The sequence below is a fragment of the Embiotoca jacksoni genome, unplaced genomic scaffold (genome assembly GCF_022577435.1).
Source record: "Embiotoca jacksoni isolate LCO1_2020_lvr unplaced genomic scaffold, fEmbJac1.0.p SCAF_20, whole genome shotgun sequence".
NCBI classification, from domain to species: domain Eukaryota; kingdom Metazoa; phylum Chordata; class Actinopteri; family Embiotocidae; genus Embiotoca; species Embiotoca jacksoni.
In genome coordinates this window covers 7,503,777-7,524,037 of record NW_027185341.1, presented here as the reverse complement: position 1 = coordinate 7,524,037, position 20,261 = coordinate 7,503,777, and the positions used below count along the sequence as shown (strand labels likewise).

At 43.8% G+C, this 20,261-nt stretch overlaps 2 protein-coding genes across 4 annotated transcripts; both read left to right on the top strand.

Moving 5' to 3' along the window:
* Window positions 1-423: 423 nt before the first annotated feature.
* Window positions 424-9,869, top strand: aco2 (aconitase 2, mitochondrial). Its single transcript, XM_069156060.1, has 17 exons — window positions 424-532; window positions 2,541-2,683; window positions 2,888-3,146; window positions 3,258-3,350; window positions 3,463-3,621; window positions 3,754-3,904; window positions 4,064-4,168; window positions 4,505-4,596; window positions 5,515-5,620; window positions 5,761-5,918; window positions 6,010-6,083; window positions 6,177-6,288; window positions 6,391-6,669; window positions 6,762-6,953; window positions 7,171-7,303; window positions 8,005-8,126; window positions 8,222-9,869. The coding sequence occupies exons 1-17, from the start codon at window positions 497-499 to the stop codon at window positions 8,351-8,353; spliced, it is 2,346 nt and encodes a 781-aa protein (XP_069012161.1). The 5' UTR covers window positions 424-496; the 3' UTR covers window positions 8,354-9,869.
* Window positions 9,870-11,909: 2,040 nt separating this feature from the next.
* On the top strand, window positions 11,910-20,253 carry csdc2a (cold shock domain containing C2, RNA binding a). Of its 3 annotated transcripts, none has more exons than XM_069156058.1 (5): window positions 11,910-12,073; window positions 15,870-16,243; window positions 16,403-16,525; window positions 17,101-17,294; window positions 19,582-20,253. In XM_069156058.1, the coding sequence occupies exons 2-4, from the start codon at window positions 16,056-16,058 to the stop codon at window positions 17,261-17,263; spliced, it is 474 nt and encodes a 157-aa protein (XP_069012159.1). In that variant the 5' UTR covers window positions 11,910-12,073; window positions 15,870-16,055; the 3' UTR covers window positions 17,264-17,294; window positions 19,582-20,253. The 3 variants fall into 3 exon arrangements, with proteins under 3 accessions (XP_069012159.1, XP_069012158.1, XP_069012157.1); XM_069156057.1 differs by having other exon boundaries at window positions 17,989-20,253; XM_069156056.1 differs by having other exon boundaries at window positions 11,912-12,073; window positions 17,101-20,253.
* The last annotated feature ends 8 nt before the right edge of the window (window positions 20,254-20,261 follow it).

The window sequence follows — 20,261 nt, the reverse complement described above, 5'->3', positions numbered from 1 at the left end:
AGTCATCTGGTCTTCCATAGCTGCTGCTTGTGTCCTGATGACACAATGAGGTTTTTATACATGCTGTCAGATTTTAAGGTGCCTAATGCTGACTCATTATTCTCTATTCTCAGTTTATATGGTTTATGCACTTTGTAATCTGATGTTAGACAAATCAATACTCCTGTTGACTAATCATGAAGCAATTAAGATTTGATCAAAATTTGCGTGGAAATACAAAAAAAAAAATCTTCCGCGATTATGTGAGAGGGGACGCATTGGGAGGAATGGACAAGATGAAGACCATACTGGACCTGAGAGGGACGTGGACAAAGCGGAAGCTGTCCAGCCGGCCTCTAACGGAAGGTGGCGGTAGCACGGAGGGAAGCCAGCTGCTGACAAACCAGAGAAGAAGAAGAAGAAGAAGAAGAAGAAGAAGAAGAAGAAGAAGAAGAAGAAACGGGTTTACAATCGCGTGACGTCACCGCCGACCCTCACATCTTTGTCAGTGAACAAAATGGCAACCTACTGTCTCACCGCCGCCCGGCTCCAGGTAAGAGACAAAACGGACTCGTGTTTCTGTTAATCACGCGTGTTCACAGACTCACTTTCCGCCTCCGACTAAATGAATGTGACGCCGCGCGGCTGTGACCCGACGGGACGTCTGAGACCGGTAATTAGCGGGTTTTTAACGCGGTCCGGGTCACCGCGTCCCCCGACCGAGCTGGACCGAACAGACGGTCTTGACAGAAATAAATCACGAATCAATCACAGCTAATGTCTCCGTTTGTAAGAAGTTGTGATCGACACCCGGAGGACGTGAACCCACCGTTGGTCGGCTCGTTGTAATGGTTGTCGTGAGAGAGCAAGGTTACAACAAGGTTAGACTCCCAGCAGGCTGCTGACATCCACAGTCTGGACACAGGGGACACAGGGGACACAGGGGACATACTGGAGAAAACATGGTCCTGGCCCTTAGTTTTTTTTTAGGGGGGGGGGAGGATTTGTTAAAAGAAAAACAGATCCCCTCTCTCTGCTGTGAGGTTCACAGGACGTGTGTCACGTGTTCAGTAATAACTGTTTAGTGTTTTTAGATGTCATCTAATGATCACAGACTACAAGGTGTCAAAACTCACAATATCCGAAGACAAAGTCGACTCTGATTGACCTCTAATGGAGATCACGCTCACCGCTGGGGGATGAAGACAAGGGAGACCACAAAACCACAACAGCCTCCTCTGACAGTGACGTAAAAAACTGTATGTTTTTAGGCCTGGAAAGTCACATGTTGACTAGTTTATGACCTTGGACTGAATAATGGGAGGTATTGATCAAATATTGAATCGATACACGAGAGCCAAGTCTTCGTCTTTTCTTATTTAGATAAAAGAATAAATCTGTCAGTGGTTTTATGACCCTGTGGGTCAATCTGTGTATTTGACAATCCCATAATGCTGTAATAGAAATGATGGATGTGAGATGACTGAAACTTGATGTTTTATTTTGGGGGATATAATTTGCAGTTGAAAAAAGTAATAAATCAGCAACAGATTGTGAAATATGTTATTGCAGTACTCTGCATATCCAGCATTGTGATAATATGGTGTTGTTGGCTCTCACCTCTCACCTACATCCATAGAAAATGTATAATAAACAACCTACAGAAGGCCAAGCCTCAAACTTTACCCTTAATTCTCTCTAAAATTGATGACTAAACCTAAAACTAGATTTCAGCGTTAACTCGTGAATTGTCTTCTTCATTGATTGACAGCAGCTCTTTGTTCGTCGCCTCTTGACACTTAAAGTCAACCGATTATTTCATCGAGTGACCGCTAATCTTTAGGATGCATCTTCTGGTCATTGTCGACCTTCAGCGGCTCCACAGTTTCTTATCAGGAAGCTTCTTTGATTTATTCTCGTGATTTAAAAAAAAAAATCTCTGCTCACAGCTTGCTTTACAATCATTCATGAAAATATATATTCAAACCGAGCTGCAGCTGTAGAAGCGCCGTCTTCTCCTGGACGTTCCTCAGCAGCTGCTCCGGAGGGAGCTTGTGGGTTAAAGGTCACATAAGGACCACTTTATAGTTGATCGGGCAGGACTCTGGACACAAACAAACGCCTCCTCAAGTTTCCACCCCTTGTAAATCCAGTCACATGCACCGTTTGATGTAAAAAAATTAACCCTAAAGTCTTCATTGAGTGTTTCAAAGGAGTGAAGCCAGTGTTTTCATAAGCTGAGAATGTATTTGTGGTCGACCTTATGTGTGAGATGAGGCGCCGACATCTGACACTAGAGACTGAACTGAGAACAGGATCGCATTCACCAGCTAACTTCCCATTATATAAGTTATGTTTCCACATCAAGAGGGTTTTGGGGACAGTATTCCCCCGGCCTGCTCTCTCGGCTCGCTCCTTCAAAGATTTTCAGAATAAAAGAACTAAACTTGAAAGAAACATTTACATATCGAATAACCCCGTGTTTTGGGTGACTGCCCATATAAATCGCCCGCTCTGTGATTATGCTCATACTGGTATGTTTGTGGTGTTCGTGTCTCCAGCTGGCCCTGGGTCACGGTGCGAGGCGCCTGCATGTGTCGGCAGCTTACAGAGCCAAGGCCCAAGTGTCCATGAGCCGCTTCGAGCCCACTTCCTTCGTCAACTACGAGAAGCTGCAGTCCAATGTTGACATTGTGCGCAAAAGGTCAGTGTTCTTCTATGTGCTCCTGGTCACATCTCTGTTTCCTCAAACACTCTGTTATCTGTGCGAATGTTTGTCTGAACTTTACCCCAGTTGTTCAGGATAGTTGTTGTCTCTCCAGCTCTCACCAGTCTGCCCGACTCGCACTGCAAAATGAAATGCAGCCTCCTTTAATCATTAAGATATGGTTCAATGTTTTCTCTCCAGACTCAACCGGCCGCTCACACTCTCAGAGAAGATCGTGTACGGCCACCTCGATGACCCCCACAACCAGGAAATCGACCGCGGTCGCACCTACCTGCGCCTGCGGCCCGACCGCGTGGCCATGCAGGACGCCACCGCCCAGATGGCGATGCTCCAGTTCATCAGCAGCGGCCTGCCAAAGGTGGCCGTGCCCTCCACCATCCACTGCGACCACCTGATCGAAGCTCAGACTGGAGGGGTGACGGATTTGGCCAAGGCAAAGGTGAGAGGGATTTGTTTACAGAAGATATTCTTGCGTTGTAATGATAAATTCTTGTCAAAATGTGACACGCAGCATCTTAAACTTGAGCTGGAGTCGTGGCTCTCTTCGTAGGAAGTCAACCAAGAGGTCTACAACTTCCTGTCCAGTGCTGGGGCAAAATACGGAGTCGGCTTCTGGAAACCCGGCTCTGGAATCATCCACCAGGTATAATTACTTCAAATTTGAAAGAAGCTTTGGCTGCACATGCTAATCTTTAGAGCCACTGTAATTATAGTGCTATAATTATGCTAACAGTTGTATTTTTGTGTCCTAACAGATCATCCTAGAGAATTATGCCTACCCAGGAGTGATGCTCATTGGTACAGATTCCCACACACCAAACGGTGGTGGTCTCGGTTCCATCTGCATTGGAGTCGGTGGAGCTGATGCAGTCGATGTCATGGCGGGAATCCCCTGGGAGCTCAAGTGTCCCCAGGTTTGAAGAATCCACCATTTATCACACATTATTCTGCCGCGTCTCTTTGTTTCATCTCCCTCTAGTATGTAACTGCAGCTGTTTTGTCTCTGCGTTCCTGCACTTCTAAAACACCATAAATTCCCCTCTAAGGTGATCGGTGTGAAGCTGACCGGCAAACTCTCCGGCTGGACGTCTCCTAAGGATATCATCTTGAAGGTGGCCGGCATCCTGACAGTGAAGGGAGGCACCGGAGCCATCGTGGAGTACCACGGACCGGGAGTCGACTCCATCTCCTGCACAGGTCAGAAATAAAAGGTTTTTTTTTTTTAATTTTTTTTTTAACCTTGAACACATTTCACTCTTCCATAATAACACACTTCAAACCAAGACAACCCTCTTTATACCAAATGTGTAGAAACAATAACAACAGTACTGCTCATGATTGTGTCTTTGTGTGCAGGCATGGCCACCATTTGCAACATGGGAGCAGAGATCGGAGCCACAACCTCTGTGTTCCCCTACAACCACCGCATGAGGACCTACATGGAGAAGACAGGACGTGGACGTAAGTTCAGGGCTTATAAATAACGTTTTAAAAAGTATTCCCATTTAATCACATGCAGAGTGACGAAAACTTAATGATAGAGTTGTGTCGAGTTGGTAGCGGGCTTTGTTTGAATCTGGCCAAATACCACACTTGAAAGAAAACATAATCAAGATTACAAAAAGGCATTGCGGTCAGTTAAAAAACCTCTCATGCAGAAAACATGGAGGAATTGAAAGTGTGTGAAATGTCATCCAAAACTATGTTTACAGAAGTTTCCCTGGAGGACTTTGATGTTGTAAATGTGAGATTCAGTGTGTCTCAACACGGCTCCCTCCTCCTGGTGTTTCTCCTCAGAGATCGCTGCCCTGTCTGATGAATACGCTGACTTATTGGTACCAGATGAAGGATGCGAGTACGACCAGGTCATCGAGCTCAACCTGGACGAGGTTTGTCTTTTTTTTCTTTTTTTTTTAAATGATTGTTTGGTGTTTGTGCCTTTTTATTGAATAATTCAGGGGTCACTGAGTTCTACTGCAGAGATTTATGACCAAATCTCAACTTTCCTCACAGAAGTTTTATTTGTATATTCTATACACTTTGTATTGTTTATTTTAATGGTATTTTATAATCCGCTGAAAAGCAAGCTGTTCGTGAAATTACAATATTTACTCAGTGTGATGAAAAAGTTCTCCGACTGCGCCCACAACAAGCAAAAACTGCACCTGATTTAAATCTGGCTGCCATCCCAGCAGACAAGTGGCGTCCTTGTGCAGTGACACGGCGCTCGCGGTGCTCCTGCTATGCTTGGACGGTTCCCAGGAAATCCTATTCTGTAAGCTCTCCCGGCACCATCTGTGATTCATGGTGGATCTCCTCCACAGTATCAAAACAGCTCAGCTTCAGCTCGAAATTCACTTTTGGGAACAGGAAGAAGTCAAATTCAGCAAGTAAGGGTGGCGGGGAGTGATGAATGAGGAATCGTTTGAGGACGAGAACACAGAGACACTTGTGAGACAGGTGCTGATGCTGATAAAGCGATGTAACTTGGAAAACTTATCCACAGAAGTTATTACTTCCTCCTGCTCCGTGCTCATTTCTGTGCTGCGCTACGTTTGTGCACATGAACAGTTTCTGAACTTTTTTAATCGCACCTCGTACCTATTCTGAAAACATGCAAACCTGTGTGGGTGCTGTCAGAATGTGCCTTCACCTCTGAATACCCGTTTTACCACTAGAACTGATCATGTCTGTAATAACTCACAGCAACATGTATGTGTACGTGAGAGGTTCAGTTCATGTGGTACATTTCGAGTTTATTTGAGAATCGGCGTGTTCCTTCACCGTCATGCTATTTCTCTGTCCAGCTGAAGCCCCACATTAACGGACCGTTCACCCCCGACCTGGCTCACCCAGTGTCCGAAATCGGTGCTGTGGCTGAGAAGAACGGCTGGCCGCTGGAGGTCAAAGTTGGTAAGAACCCACCAGAGAGGGATTAGCTGCGTGGCTTCATTCATACTCCTGCTTTTTATGTTAATTGCAGACCACAGATGAACATTACCAGAAGGATGAAGTTGCGAGTTTAACTCCCTCTGGTTGCTTTCACTTTTCAGGTCTGATCGGCAGCTGCACCAACTCCAGCTACGAGGACATGGGCCGCGCCGCCTCTGTGGCCAAGCAGGCTTTGGACAAAGGCCTCCAGTGCCAAGCTCAGTTCACAGTCACCCCCGGCTCGGAGCAGATCCGCGCCACCATCGAGAGAGACGGATACGTGAGTTCTGGCACTGGGAAGAAGCGGAGAGTCACTTTCCTTACAGGTGGTGAAGTGATGAAAGCTTTAATGTGCTTTTGTTCTCCCGTAGTCAAAGATCCTCGAAAATGTGGGAGGTGTCGTCCTGGCGAACGCGTGCGGACCCTGCATCGGACAGTGGGACAGGTAGCTATAGACCAAGAGCTTTGGAAGCGTTTGTTCCACGGCCAGCTCGTTCAACTCCACACGTCAACATACCGTCTGTGTGTTTGTGTTCAGGCGTGATGTGAAAAAAGGAGAGAAGAACACCATCGTCACCTCCTTCAACAGAAACTTCACTGCCAGGAATGATGCGAACCCTGCCACGCACGCCTTTGTTACTTCTCCTGAGGTAAACTCACAACAGACCAGTCCACGCTGCCGAGGACACACGAGCTCATATTGTGAACCTAAATGCCTCCCTTCTTCTCCTCCTCCTCCTCCTCCTCCTCAGATTGTCACCGCCCTCGCCATCGCCGGCACGTTAAACTTCAACCCCGAGACGGATTACCTCACAGCCCCCAACGGAGAGAAGTTCAAGCTGGATCCCCCCACCGGAGACGAGCTGCCCTCCCGCGACTTCGACCCGGGCCAGGACACCTACCAGCACCCGCCCCCGGACGGCAGCAGCCTGAAGGTGGACGTCAGCCCGCAGAGCAACCGGCTGCAGCTGCTGGAGCCCTTCGACAAGTGGAGCGGGAGCGATCTGGAGGACATGCGGGTCCTCATCAAGGTCGGGTCCCTGACATGAGTTTTAACAGTTTGCGCTGCTGCTGAAAGAAGAAGCGCTGTTTTTTTAATCGTAACCACGTTCTGTCTCTGTAGGTGAAGGGAAAATGCACCACAGACCACATCAGCGCTGCGGGACCTTGGCTGAAGTTCCGCGGCCACCTCGACAACATCTCCAACAACATGCTGATCGGCGCGGTGAACAGCGAGAACGAGGCTGTGAACAAAATCAAGAACTACCTGACAGGAGATTACGCAGGAGTCCCTGACGTGGCCCGTCACTACAAGGTGAGGATCCCAGAGGAGGAAGATTCAGCTTCATCATCATCATTCGGCCAAAGCTGCTTCTTTCTTAATGTTAACGTTCATAATCTTGCTCCAATCGCATGAATTCTGTTGCTTTACTTTCTGTTCGACACTTGAAAGCCACTGAGCTCTGAATGGAAGCACGTCCTGCTGAAACGCTGAATAGATGAACTCAGTCCTTGTATCTGGTTGTGTGCAGGCCAACAGTGTGTCGTGGGTCGTGGTTGGAGACGACAACTACGGCGAGGGCTCCAGCAGAGAGCATGCGGCGCTGGAGCCCAGGCATCTGGGCGGCAGAGCCATCATCGTCAAGAGCTTCGCCAGAATCCACGGTACCGCATGAACACTACACAGGAGGAGGGGGAAGTTTAGTATATGGAGGAAGCCTTGAAGTCCCCCTTTGCATGCTGAATGTCTCGTGATTTGTTCCAGTCCATCACTTTCGTAGTTTGCCCTGAATTTGCATAATTATGCATTCGGTTTTTTGCGGTATCTCGGGAACGCCTCGAGGGAACAAACGTTCTCCTGGACTGGATGAACTGATTAGAATTTGTTGGTCAAAGGTCACTGTGACCTCACAAAATGTTTGTGGCCTTAACTCGAGGGCCTTGGCGCAAATTATGACAACATTTCACACAAATGTCGAATAGGATCATTTTATATCCAAAAGGTTAATTTCATTGTGACATCATAGTAATCGTCAGAAACACTTTTCTGGTCATTATTCAACACCTTAATTTAGGAACAGAAAAGGAGACGGTGAGCTAATGTTTCATGTAATGTATCTTTATTTGTTGCATCATGTTTAGTCAGAATCAGCTTTATTGGACAAATTCCTGTAAAGTCATCACTGCATACATTATGTTGGTTCTCTGGACAGATATGAATGTACTTGACTGTCTGGTGGAAACACAACTACTATACATATATTCTAGTATATTTCACCCTGCATTTAGGAGCGTGGACATCTTTGACCCCCGTGTTTGCAGGCTTTTTATCTCGGTGAACAACCATGTCTCCTTCGTGTCCTTAGAAACGAACCTGAAGAAACAGGGCCTGCTGCCCCTGACCTTCAGCAACCCATCAGACTACGACAAGATCCGCCCCGACGACAAGATCTCCATCAAAGGACTTAAGACCTTCGCTCCAGGAAAGGTAGGAGTGCGGAGCAGCTGGTAAAACGGCCTGGTTTAAAGTGAGCTGTCAGCAAAAAGCCTCTTTTAACGAGCCTTTCTTCTGTTCCTCCACAGTCTCTGACCGCCATGGTGAAGCACAGCGACGGCAGCGAGGAGAGCCTGAAGCTCATCCACAGCTTCAACGAGACGCAGATTGAATGGTTCCAGGCAGGCTCCGCCCTCAACAGGATGAAGCAGATGAACTGAGGGATGTAGAGAAAAACACAGAGGTGGAGGATTATCAGGAGGGAAAACAGGGTGGTGAGGAAGGATGTTCACCACAGTTTCATCATCAGCATCAGCACACGGCTTCGACTGAAGAAATGTGTTTGTATATCTCAAAGAGTAGAAAAACGTCGGACTAAGTGTCGAGCTGATGTTGATGATGGAACATTTGGTCTTTGGTCAGATACTTGTTCAAAACTTCATCTGTCAATACGTTGCATTTCTTGAAGTTAATGTAAGCTGCTATGTTTCAGCGTCCAGCAGTGATACGTGGTTAGCGATTCAGTTGTAAAAACAAAGGGGAGACACACACACACACACACACACACACACACACACACACACACACACACACACACACACACACACACACACACACACACACTAAGCGTGACATAAAACACTGCCAGCTGATGCGCTGCCAGTGTTTTTGCAGCTGTTCAAACACGTCAGTGCAGAGTGGAGGCTGCTTGTTGCTTTGGGTTTGTTTTGACCTCTGCATGGCAATAATCAGCTTTAGTCAGCTTACTCGTGTTATTTAAAGTACAGCCTAGACAGGTAAAAATTACACCATTTGTTTCATTTCCTGCTGTGTTAAGTTTGCTCAGTGAAGTTGTAATGATCCAAAAATAAACTTGTGGGCACACTTTTATTCACTCACCGACTTGCAGTTTGCTTGTCTGCCCCCTGGTGGCCACGAGGAGACACTGCAGAGTTTTGCAAGGCATATAAACTTGAAAAAAAGCAAGTCCACATGTGTATAATTGGGATTCAGGCAATTTAGGGTAACTTGTTGGCTCCATTGAACTTCAGATGACTGTGTGTGTAACAGTGTGACACCACTAGGGGGCGTTTTTGTGTCCATGCCCTGCACTCCGGTATATTTTTTCATCCATCACAAAACATACTGTAAGTGTTACAGGTTGTAGACATTTCCCAACACACAAACACAATACTGTGTACCAACACACAACTGTTCTTCCCTGCTACTTTCTCTACCGCCATCCTTAAACTGCTCCCCCCCGTCGATCCTGACGTTTTTACAAGGTCAAATACATCCTATTTAATTATACTTCTTTTCTGCCGAGGTCCAGACCCTGCATGAGTTTTCATAAAAGGCTTTTGTTTTTTCTTCATGCTGAGGGTGAGCTCGGACCTGCGTCCTCTTCCATCCTGTATCTCCAGTGCCCTTTTTTGTAGGGTATCGTGCCATTTTTTTTTTTTTTTTTTTTTAACTCCCAGAAAATAAAACCACACAGAGAGGAGGGGGTCATTTTCAGATCAGAAGCAACACTTCACTTCCTGCTCCCTGCAAGATAAATGTACCAATCATATGAAGGTGAAATCCATCCCCCTTCTGCTAAACCACTGTATGTAAAGTGTCTGGTTCCATATGTGCATTTTAGTGTTTGTGTTTCTTTTCTCCCAGATTATCTTTTCTGTATTATGGAAATACCAATGGGTTGTAAAATAAAAAGTCACAGATCTCATTTATTTACATCGGCTCCAGAGATGTCACTGTCTAGACTTGGAGTTATTGATATCTTTAGACATTAACCTTGTTAGACTGAACCATCCTTTTTATTACAACTCTGTACATATTAACAATATTCAAACCAGGACAAATGAACAAAGTCTTACACTTATAATGTGCTTGCGATTATCCTGTTAATCAGGATTGTTACAGGAGGATCGAGTGTTTTTCATCCATGTAAATGTAAAAAATTGAATCCTTGACACCTCTTTTGAGTGACAGGTTCTTGACAGCTCAGATGTATCTGAATAACTGAGGTGCCACATTTGACAAAAAAAAAAAAACAGACCTGAAGACAAAAAAAAAACTGTCTGCCTTTGCTGTAGGACGGGGGTGTCAAACATACGGCCCGCTGACTGGATCCGGCCCGCCAAGGGGTCCAGCTCGGCCCACCGGATGACTTTGCTAAGTGTGAAAATTGCAGAAAGACATAAATTGCATTTCTATGAGAATATGGAGGTTTATGAGTACAAACGTTTTGTAATTTTTTTTTAATCGATCCAGTAATTGCTTCAAAAACAGCGTAAATGTGACGTCTGCTTCGGAGGCAGAAGCGCTCGCTGCTCGCTTTGTGACCCGTTAAATCTGCAGAGGAGAGCCCAGGCAGATGAACAGTGGGCTGATGTCTGAGTTTTTGGTCTTTATGTTTCTAGTTTATTGTAGAAAGACCTTAAAATAGGGTTTATCATCCAAAAACCTTCACCAATGATTTAAACATAGAGAAATATTGTCATTATGTATGCGTTATTATGCTATGATTTTACTGGTCTGGCCCACTTGAGAAAGTGGGCAGTATGTGGCTGCTTAACTAAAATGAGTTTGACACCCCTGCTGTAGGACATTTGAATCTGATGCATTCAGATTTGTGGGGAATGACAGTGTTTAAATGTTTTTTAAAACTCTTTGGGAACATCAGAGGTCAGGTGTTTAGATATTGTCCACAATCAAGTATAATAGTAATCATAATATGCACACAGGATGTACAGGAAAATTATGAAATGTGCAGAATATGAATACATAATAATTTACTCTTGTCAACAGATGAATCTGAACGCAGCCGTCGAGTGTCGCACTGCAAGATGGAGCTCAAACATCGAGGTGAAGGTATAAGTTGAACACATTTTAAGTTGAGGGATACTTGAAGGACAATTTTATTTGCATAACACATTTCAACAAATAGGCAATTCAAAGTTCTTCACGGAAAACATACAAGTCATCTAACAAAATTACAAAATGTAAAAGCAAAAAATAGATAAAAAGAAAAATAGAGGATTTAAAAATAGACATGCAAACCTCATTTCAAATGTGTAATTTAATTAAATACAGTCACACATTAAAACATAATTCCTGCACTTGGATAGGATTCAGTTTAGAGGAAAACTACCTTGCTCAAGAGCAAACTGTAGCATTAGTTAATAATAATAATAATAATAATAATAATAATAATAATAAATAGCCACAACTGTTTGGGGTAGTTATTAGTAAATATGCAGGCATATTTGCTAACTACCCCCAAACAGTATAAAAGTATGCACACTTTTCACAGCCTTTCATTGATAGCCTGAGATGATGTCATCAGAAACGTCCCGGAAGGAAGTGGTCCATTGAAATTGCATGAAAGACCAGAGTTTAGTGGGAAAAGGCTGCAAAGCTGTCATATAACCAAAACATTTTAAATAAGCTTTATTAAGTGTCTCTTTAACCAGAAAAAGTCACAAAAACCCACAAAATGATCACGTGTACATATTACATACATAGTCACATATTTGACTTTTTGATATGTAAGGACACAGACAAAGCACATTATGGCCCGCTGGCTGAAGTCTGTGAAGCAAATACCCATTCAACATCCAATTAAAACTCCCCGGACCGAAGAAAGCCATTAAGGCATGTTTCCATCCACGAGGAGAACAAAGCTTTGACTGTGGCATAGTGAAGCCCGCTGTTGTTTTCAGCACAGTAACCCCCTGCACCCCCGCCCCATCTCTGCTGCCTCCTTTTGATTTGCTGCTTTTTCATCCCGCCTGTGTGCGCCGCATCCATACCAACATCCACAGACTCCTCCACCACCACATGTCCCAGCAGCTCGCACCCGATTCAATTACATAATTGCTTTATATCGCCGCGAAAGTCGGAGCCGTCTGACGTCTGACTGACAGCCGATCACGGTAAGTAATCGTTTGATCGATCGGGTTTGGGGGGGTGACGTGCAGCCTGGCTTTTACGCATCCGAGCCTTTTATTCTCCGGGGCGGGCAGGCGGCGTCGGTTCGTGGCTGTGTGGTGATACGATCCCGGTGTGGGGGTCTTTGCTCAGATTTTATTTATTTTTTTTTTTTTTGCGATCTCACTCTTCATCATTCTTTAACATGTTGTGACGCCGAGGCGAGGCGAGGTGTCACATTTTGCGGCCGTCATTGGAGCATCCATCCTCTCGAGCTGCCACAGTGTGAGAATGTTCTGGAAACAACCCGCCTGGAGGGCTCGTATTTTGTAGTGAATTATTGAGGCTCCGTCAGCCTCACATTTTAATCTAATTACACCATAAAGCGGGCTGTTTGTCTCTTTAAAAGGCTGATTACAAGTTTGCAGACGGGCTCCGTGTGTTGCAGAGGAGCTGACGTGTCTCCCATGCTGATGCGGAGCCCCACAGACGGCCACAGTGCCCCGGCTTCACAGGGAGGTGCTTTTGGCCTTTTGTCTCCTCTCAAAGCCCTTCCAGCTCCCTTCCTTCCTCCAGTCCGGGGCTGACACCCTCCGGATTAAATAGTTCCCACTACTCATCACACACCAGCACTGCAGACTCATTAAAGAAGTCCCATTTGTTGGCCGGTAACAGCCCTAATATGTGGGCTAATGAAAGAGGAGCTCGTGCTGCTGAATTATTTAGGTTGCATATTTATGCCTTGTCATCCGTCAGTCATGCTTTCAGCCCGGTCCTCTGTGCCCCCATGATGACAGGTGCTCATCATCACTGCATCAACAACAAAATCCAACATGATACCTAGAGGATAAAAAGCCCATCACCCTTCAGCCAAAACAGCCATCTCTTTCCCTCAATGAGTTTTTAAACCAGAGAGATTAAAGCCGATCCTGTGGTGATGCTGAGGACTTTTGAACCCCTCTGATACTTTCACACGTGGTTCTGCTTCACAGAGGCCAACTTAAGCCTCTCAGTTACTCCAAAGTACAATTTGCACTTCTCAAATATGTTTTCCATATCAGAGCCATTAGGTCTTTTTCAAAAGACATTGCTTCATTATTAAATATTTACTACTTATTGAGAAAATATTGTGGGGTGTTGTTTCCACCCCGCAATTAGGCCTACTTATGAAAATAATAAATGATACAAGCAGGCTATTTCAAAATTATATGACAGAATTAAAAACTTGATGCATGGTAACTTGTTGCTTCTGTAATGCAGTCGAAAACACATTCACTATATATCTTATTTTATTTTAGTCTCTTTGACCTAAGAGAAGGACAAGAAATCACTGATAGCAAAGATACAGCAGGTGACGTCATTCTGTCAGCACATCAGCATAAGAAGTGCCTCTATATATCATTGTCAATAATTAAAATTTTAAACTAATTTGAACTCGGATGATTCACTTCTACGGCTATCAGTGGGCGGGACGTAGTACCTCCGGGTTTCCAATCAGATGGAGTCGCTCCTCCCCAGCTCGTCCAAATATGGTCGCTACAGGCTCCAAAACCGCTCCGAACTAGCAAGATGGCGACGGCCAAAACCCAAACTCTTGGCCTCATAATGGCCGTTCAGTCAGACATTACTTTAAAACAATTGAATTACAACCTAAATTTTTGTTTCCTTCCCTCCACATTTATCTAATTCTAATAGACTATTCCTTCTTTTTATACTTCAGTTTTCATTAGTTGGCCTATATTTCTTTCTCCAGGTGTACATGCTGCCTACTTTAAACAAATGATCATTCTAATAAGGACCTTTTCAAATACAGTAAAAAAAAAACAATTGTCACAAGATTAAGACTAAAACAATATAAAACATCCCACACAGGCCTCTCAGAGAGTAAAGTAAAATCTCGGGGCTTGCACTCTTTATTCTTCATGTGAGCTGTGTTTGTGCATCTAAAACCTCAGTTTGCGTTTATGACGTGTTTCTGTTGGCAACCTGTGCCTCAAGAGGCCTCCTGCCCGGGATCCTGTGGTCCGGTTCAAAGATAGCCTCCATCCCACCACACACGGCTATATTTAGACTGACTGTGAGAGGCAGAGAGTGTGATATTAGATGGAGCCAGTGGGACTCACTCTGACACGCACTCATCTCATCTGTCTTTGTCGAACACTCAGCCTGAAAACATAAAGAATGGCCGGGGGGTGGCTGCCGATGACCCCAATATCCCGCCCACACACGTCTGTGGTTTCACGATAAACCATGTTTTAGTGTAGGTGTCTAACCGCCGCAGAACAACGGCCCCGGAGCCCTTTGTGTTTGTAGCGAATGTCATAATGAGCCGGCTAATGACACGCACATCACAACCGTAAGTTATGAAATGATAATTGGGTTTGTGTCGAGGCACGGTGGAGCTCTGAAATGAAACGGTTCAGAGAGCAGCTTGTTGTGAGAATACCGAGCAATCCTGTAATGGATGTCAGTCTGCTGGAAGTGGTCACTTTAATGTAATAATGTGTGATGAGCCGAGCCCAGCACCTCCAGGATTGGATTTTTATTTACATTTTATTGGGACCTTTTGCGAGATTGTGGCCTTTCCCTTGGAAATCTAATTTTGTTGTTATTTTCTCACAGTAGCTTCCGGCTGTTGTACACCTAACTGTGTTGTACAAAGCCAGAAGGGATTCACTATCAAACACGATTAAAGGAGAATCAACTGTTGGACATTTCGGAGCCTTTGTCAGGGTCTGTAATGTGACCTTTTTCTTAATGGATAAATGTGACAACGTTCATTGGTGGAGTCGGATTCAAATTGTTGGAGGCCTTCATATTAAAAAAGCATAATGCACCAATATTCAACTTTAATGAAGGGAGAAATTAAGTATAAAAAAAAAAGCACAACTTTGAGGGCTTCAAATTACCAAAATAAAAATAAATAAATTGAGGTATGTCAGTTCTGGGCAATAATGTTTTTATCCAGTGTTATCATACAAAGGATTTATGACTGAGTTGATGATACATTGATGACACCTTTGTGTTTATTCCAAATTTTCAGTATAACTGAATTTAGACCGGATTGTTTACCGGACAGAGACAATAAGTGTCCATTTTGGACAAAAGTTAATATCTCACTCTACGCGTGCTTCTTAAACCTCTTTGTAATGATTCAATTTACAATGTTACTCTGTGATAGTGAGTTGCTTAAAGGATCCACCGACTGAAGAAAACAAAGATGGCTAGAAATTTTGTAGTAATATTGTGATATCATAATGACCTCATATTGACTTTGACCCCTGACCTCTGACCACCAAAATCAAATCAGTTCAACAAGTCCAAGTAAACGTTTGTGCCAAATTTCAGATATCATTTTCACGGGAATGGGACGTATATACGTACATGCAGTGCTTTTTGACATCTAGAGCACAGGTCCAGAGTAATCATCAACCTCACTGGTGGAAACTAGACACAAAAAATGTCCCTGCAGTAAAATGTGCATCAATACCAGACAAAATTAAAGCTGGGTTGGAATATAGGTTGCTCGAAGCCATTTAATCAGTTTTGTAATCAGTTGGAAAAGCTTGTCTGGCCGCTGTTGTTATTTGGGAAAATATGTCTGACTAAAATGAAGGCAGTTAGTGGGGAAGTGAGTAAAAGCAACAGACGCTGAAAGCACTTCACCACAAAGTAACATTTTAACGTTGTGAATCTCACCTTCAGGGTTTTTGTGTGTCTTTGTCAGCCTCTGATCCCTGACGAAGCCTTTCTTTCTCTCTCTGTCATCGTTCTCGTACCTTTCTTGCTCCTTTATTGCAGCGTGTCGTCGCTCCACTCCTTCCAGCTGCAAGAGCTCCGCTCTGAACATCTCCTCTCCCTCACAACACACTCGTGCCATGCAGGAGGTGTAACCCTCCTCCCTCTTTTTCTTTGCACACCATTGGAGGAAACGTTAAAAAAAAAGAGGGGGAGTAAAAAAAAGTTCCCGACCTGCAACAAGTGGAGATGTCAGACCCCGACCCGTCCTCGCCGGCAGACCCCCCGCTGCCCCTCGCTTCCCCACGCACTCCCCTGCAGCTCTCCTTCCCTTTCCTGAGGGAGGGCAGCCGGGTTTGGGAGAGGGAGAGGAAACCGCCCCAGCCTGGAGAGCTGCCCAGCCCACTGCCTACCAAACGCACCCGCACATACTCAGCGTGAGTACGAACATATTGGCCGAGAGTTTTCCTTTTTTAAAATTTTTTTTTTTTATACTGATTATCCAAAAATAACGTCTTCAAATTACTGTGGTGATGATTTATAATGCACTGCCCCGCTCTCTGTCTGTTTCTGTCTACGTCTCTGTTTCTCTGCAGGACAGTGCGAGCCAAATCAGGTCCTGTATTTAAAGGAGTGTGTAAAAACTTCTCCAGGTCTCAGGGTCATGGATTCATACGTCCGTCTCATGGAGGGGAGGACATCTTTGTCCACATCTCTGAGTGAGTGACCTCACTGAGCTGTCCTGCAACTAGTCGGTGAATTTGTTCAGCATTTAACTTCTAGCACATATAGACCAGCGGGCTCCAAACAGTAACAAATTACATAATTTCGCAATTTCGACCCCAAAAAAACCCATAAAACTTGCAAATGACCTCAAAATCTTTGACAAACGCTGCTGAAATTTTAACATTTTGTGAAAGCAACAATTTAAAAAAAAAACTTCTGAAGGGACTGATTGAAACTATATTAGAGTTTTTATGATTGGAATAAGCCGGGAAGGTGACAGCAACAGGTGGATCTGAGGCTTTCCGTGGAAATTTAGGACACGTTATACAATACAAATGCGAAAGAAAACCAATTACCTGATCTTTATTTCCTATTCTACCAGGGCTCCTTATTCCTTATTGGCCCGAGTGCATTATTAGAGCAGCTTCATGTCAAAACTCACCTTAGCTTCAGAATCATTCTGAAGTTGAAAAAGTTTATATTGAAAGAAAGTACTGGCCAAATATATGAATAACCAATACTTATTAATTACTTCCTATTTTTGATGTGATTTCTGTTTCCTGGACAGCATTGACGGGGAGTATGTGCCTATGGAAGGGGATGAGGTCACGTACAAGGTGTGCCCTATCCCTCCCAAGAACCAGAAGATCCAGGCTGTCGATGTGGTGATCACCCACCAGAATCCGGGCACTAAGCACGAGACCTGGTCAGGTCAGATCATCAGCTCCTAGAGCAGCGCTTCCTGGCTGCTTGGATTCAAAGGCAAAGAATGAGTCGGATTTACTTTTTAGGTTTTATGTTTTCGGGTCATGAGGGATGGGACCAGGTCAGGGGGCAGAGGGATCCGAGCTCGGCGTACGATGAAGGCCGGCCTGATGTGGTGACCATTTAAGTATAAAGGTTAGAGTTGGAAGTTAAGCTTTGAATGTATTTGTTTGAATGTTTTTTTTGAAGGTCATGGTTTGGGTTTGGAGGTTTTTGTTTCGGGGTTAAAAGTTGGGTTTGGGAAGTTGTGGTTTTGGCCTTTGCACTAGCATTTTTACTTTGACCTAGGTGATAAACTTCAGTTGGGAGATCAGTGGCTGTTAAGGAAGTGATGTCGGGACGTCAAAGCCGCAGATGTATTAGGGGCCGAAATGCATTTTGAGCAAACTGGAAACAATTCAGCCATATTGATACTCTATGTGCGCACTGCATAACAATTTGAGGTTCAAGGGACCAGCCCAATGGAGATCTGTGTTTTACTGCCACTTTGTTTTCAACTGATATAAATTGCAAGCTGCAGTTGCCAAAAAGTTATTTGGAAAAAAAAAATCCCGTTGAAAACATACAATACATTCTAGCCATGTTGTGTGAGTGTTTACAACGACAGATGGAGACAGTTTTCTCCAGTCGAACCAGGATTTAAAGGGGGGGAAAAAAACACTTTTGTAACATCCCTGTCTGTTGTTTGCAGAAAGGCTTGGCTTCCCGTCAGAGGAACAGCTTGTCAGATCTGCCTTCATAAATTCAAAGTGTTCTCAAGGTTGTTTGATGTGCCATTAAACACAACCAAGTGAGTACACTCAGCGTAGTAAGTAGATACATTTTACACACATTCAATTTGCTCTCGATGTATTCTGGCCTTGAGAGCTGTGATAAGCTCTATATGTTAGGAATTATTTGCCTTCTTAATATTGTAGCACTGCAGTATTTTGTCTGCTTGGCAAGTGTAGAAATCCAGTATTATTGTAGCCAGCTCCTATGACGGTCTTACGTTTTAGTGGTAGAGATAGTAGAGGGATGTGGTGTAGACCTGCCGCTGGAAAACCAGGCCAGAGGGTTTGGAGATGGGGGAGGAAACTGGAGCGGGGAAGAGGGTCAAGGAAGGGGAAGAGGATGGAGTGATAATCTGTAGAGGTACTTGAGCGCAGAGTCAGCGACATTTGAAATGTTATCAACCATCAAGCACGTGTGAGGAGGAAGATCAAAACTAAAGTCAGCAGTTTACAAACTGCCGGTCATCAGGTGAAGCTAATGATGTCAAAGAAACAGTTTGACATTTTGGAAAAAGAAACGCTAATTTGCTTTGTTGCCTGGAGTAAGCCTGATGTCACCCTCGTGTATGTGGTAAATATGAAGATATGGCCAAAAGACAGGTAGCTTATCTTAACATAAAGACTGGAAATAGAAAAAAAAGACCTTGTCTGGTGTCTATTTAATCCAGCGACTCCCAAACTGTGAAGTGGTAATCTATTAGGAAATTTGGTTTGGTTGGAAAAGTTTGGGAACCTTTGAGGCTAAACTAACCAGCTGTTAGCTTGAGCTTCATATTTACCGCACAGACACAACAGCAGTATTGTTCTTTTCATTTGACTCTCGGCATGTCAGCAAATACGTGTATTTCATAAAATGTCGAACCATTTCTTGAAGTCATATATTTAACCAGAAAAAAGAACATTTTACCCTGAGACTGTTCCTGTTTTCTATCTTTGTGACAAATGACTTCCTTCTTTTCTAAATATTAATCAATTTACAAAAAAAAAAAAGAAAAAGAGTCACCACATGAAATTTAAAAAAGTTGGGTGAAGCTCAGGATGATGAACTGCTGATTTTTAGGTAGAAGATTGAAGATTCAGAAAGTTTCACAGGTCACAAGCGAATGACTGAAAAAAACAGAGCAGCAAAAGCTTCCAGATGTAAGTTTAAAAAAAATATTTATTGACTTATTTATTTTCATTTGTAACTATGAGAACATTAGTTGTTTGGTAATTAAGAGCTGCATTTATAGGTATTTGTGCAAATCTAAGCCTGTTTGAAAACACTGCACTTCTCACTCTGATGATACTACCCTGTTAAAATCCCCTTTGCTACTGTCATGTCGTCATCGACAGGCAAAAAAAAAAAAAAGCTTTTCCGAACGTTTCTAATTTCTACATAATCTTTGTCTAATTTTCAATAACTATGTGACGTTCAAAATAACACATTTTGTTGTTTTGGAAATCGGCATGTTCTGTACTGTTTGTCGTAATTTATATGTAGAATATGTTCATTTTGTTTCATCATGCAGTAACGCAGCTGGAGCCTTCAGAGAGGCGTCGTCAGGTCTCCTATGCATCTTTGACTTCTAGCCAGAGTGTGACTTAACATAGTCAACCACTTTTCCAGCGCATGGTACAACTCAACTCGACTCTACTCGGCTTTTTTGGTTTTCCATCGAACAAAAGTTGTGGACATAGTTCCTGGTACTTCTTTGCTATCACGTCCTGCAACATCATTACATCACTGAGTCATCATTGCACTACACGGGGCATCCTGCTCAAAGCTGCCAGCCAAGCTACTATAGAATAGATGGCGACCCGCAAAACAAAACCACTCCGTGGACATATTTAAGAGATGCAGACGTTGATCTGTTTGGTTCCAGGAGTATGAATATGGTGTTAAAGATGACTTTACGTAAGTTCTGTCCCTACGATGACCAGCTAATAGATCTGCAACAAAAAAAAACAAAAAAAATCCAAAAAAGTACCTGGTACCAAAAGTGAGTAGAATTAAATAGAACAGTCAAGTTGAGCGGGACAATGTGATGGAGAAGCTGCAATAGTAGCACACTGTATCTGTTTGGTTTCTTTTACATGTGAGAGAGCCAAGTTTGATTGTGTTCGCAAGCACTTTTATTTTTGTCAGATTACTGTGACACTTGTCTTTTATCGTTTGAATAAAACTTACTACTGTATTCACAGACCTGTG

Coding starts and splice junctions, on each gene's coding strand:
- aco2 (XM_069156060.1), top strand. CDS start 497: ATGGCAACCTACTGTCTCACCGCCGCCCGGCTCCAG. Junction 3,622..3,753: donor GGGAGCTCAAGTGTCCCCAG/GTTTGAAGAATC, acceptor TTCCCCTCTAAG/GTGATCGGTGTGAAGCTGAC. Junction 6,670..6,761: donor ACATGCGGGTCCTCATCAAG/GTCGGGTCCCTG, acceptor CTGTCTCTGTAG/GTGAAGGGAAAATGCACCAC.
- csdc2a (XM_069156058.1), top strand. CDS start 16,056: ATGTCAGACCCCGACCCGTCCTCGCCGGCAGACCCCCCGCTGCCCCTC. Junction 16,244..16,402: donor CGCACCCGCACATACTCAGC/GTGAGTACGAAC, acceptor GTTTCTCTGCAG/GACAGTGCGAGCCAAATCAG. Junction 16,526..17,100: donor ATCTTTGTCCACATCTCTGA/GTGAGTGACCTC, acceptor TTTCCTGGACAG/CATTGACGGGGAGTATGTGC.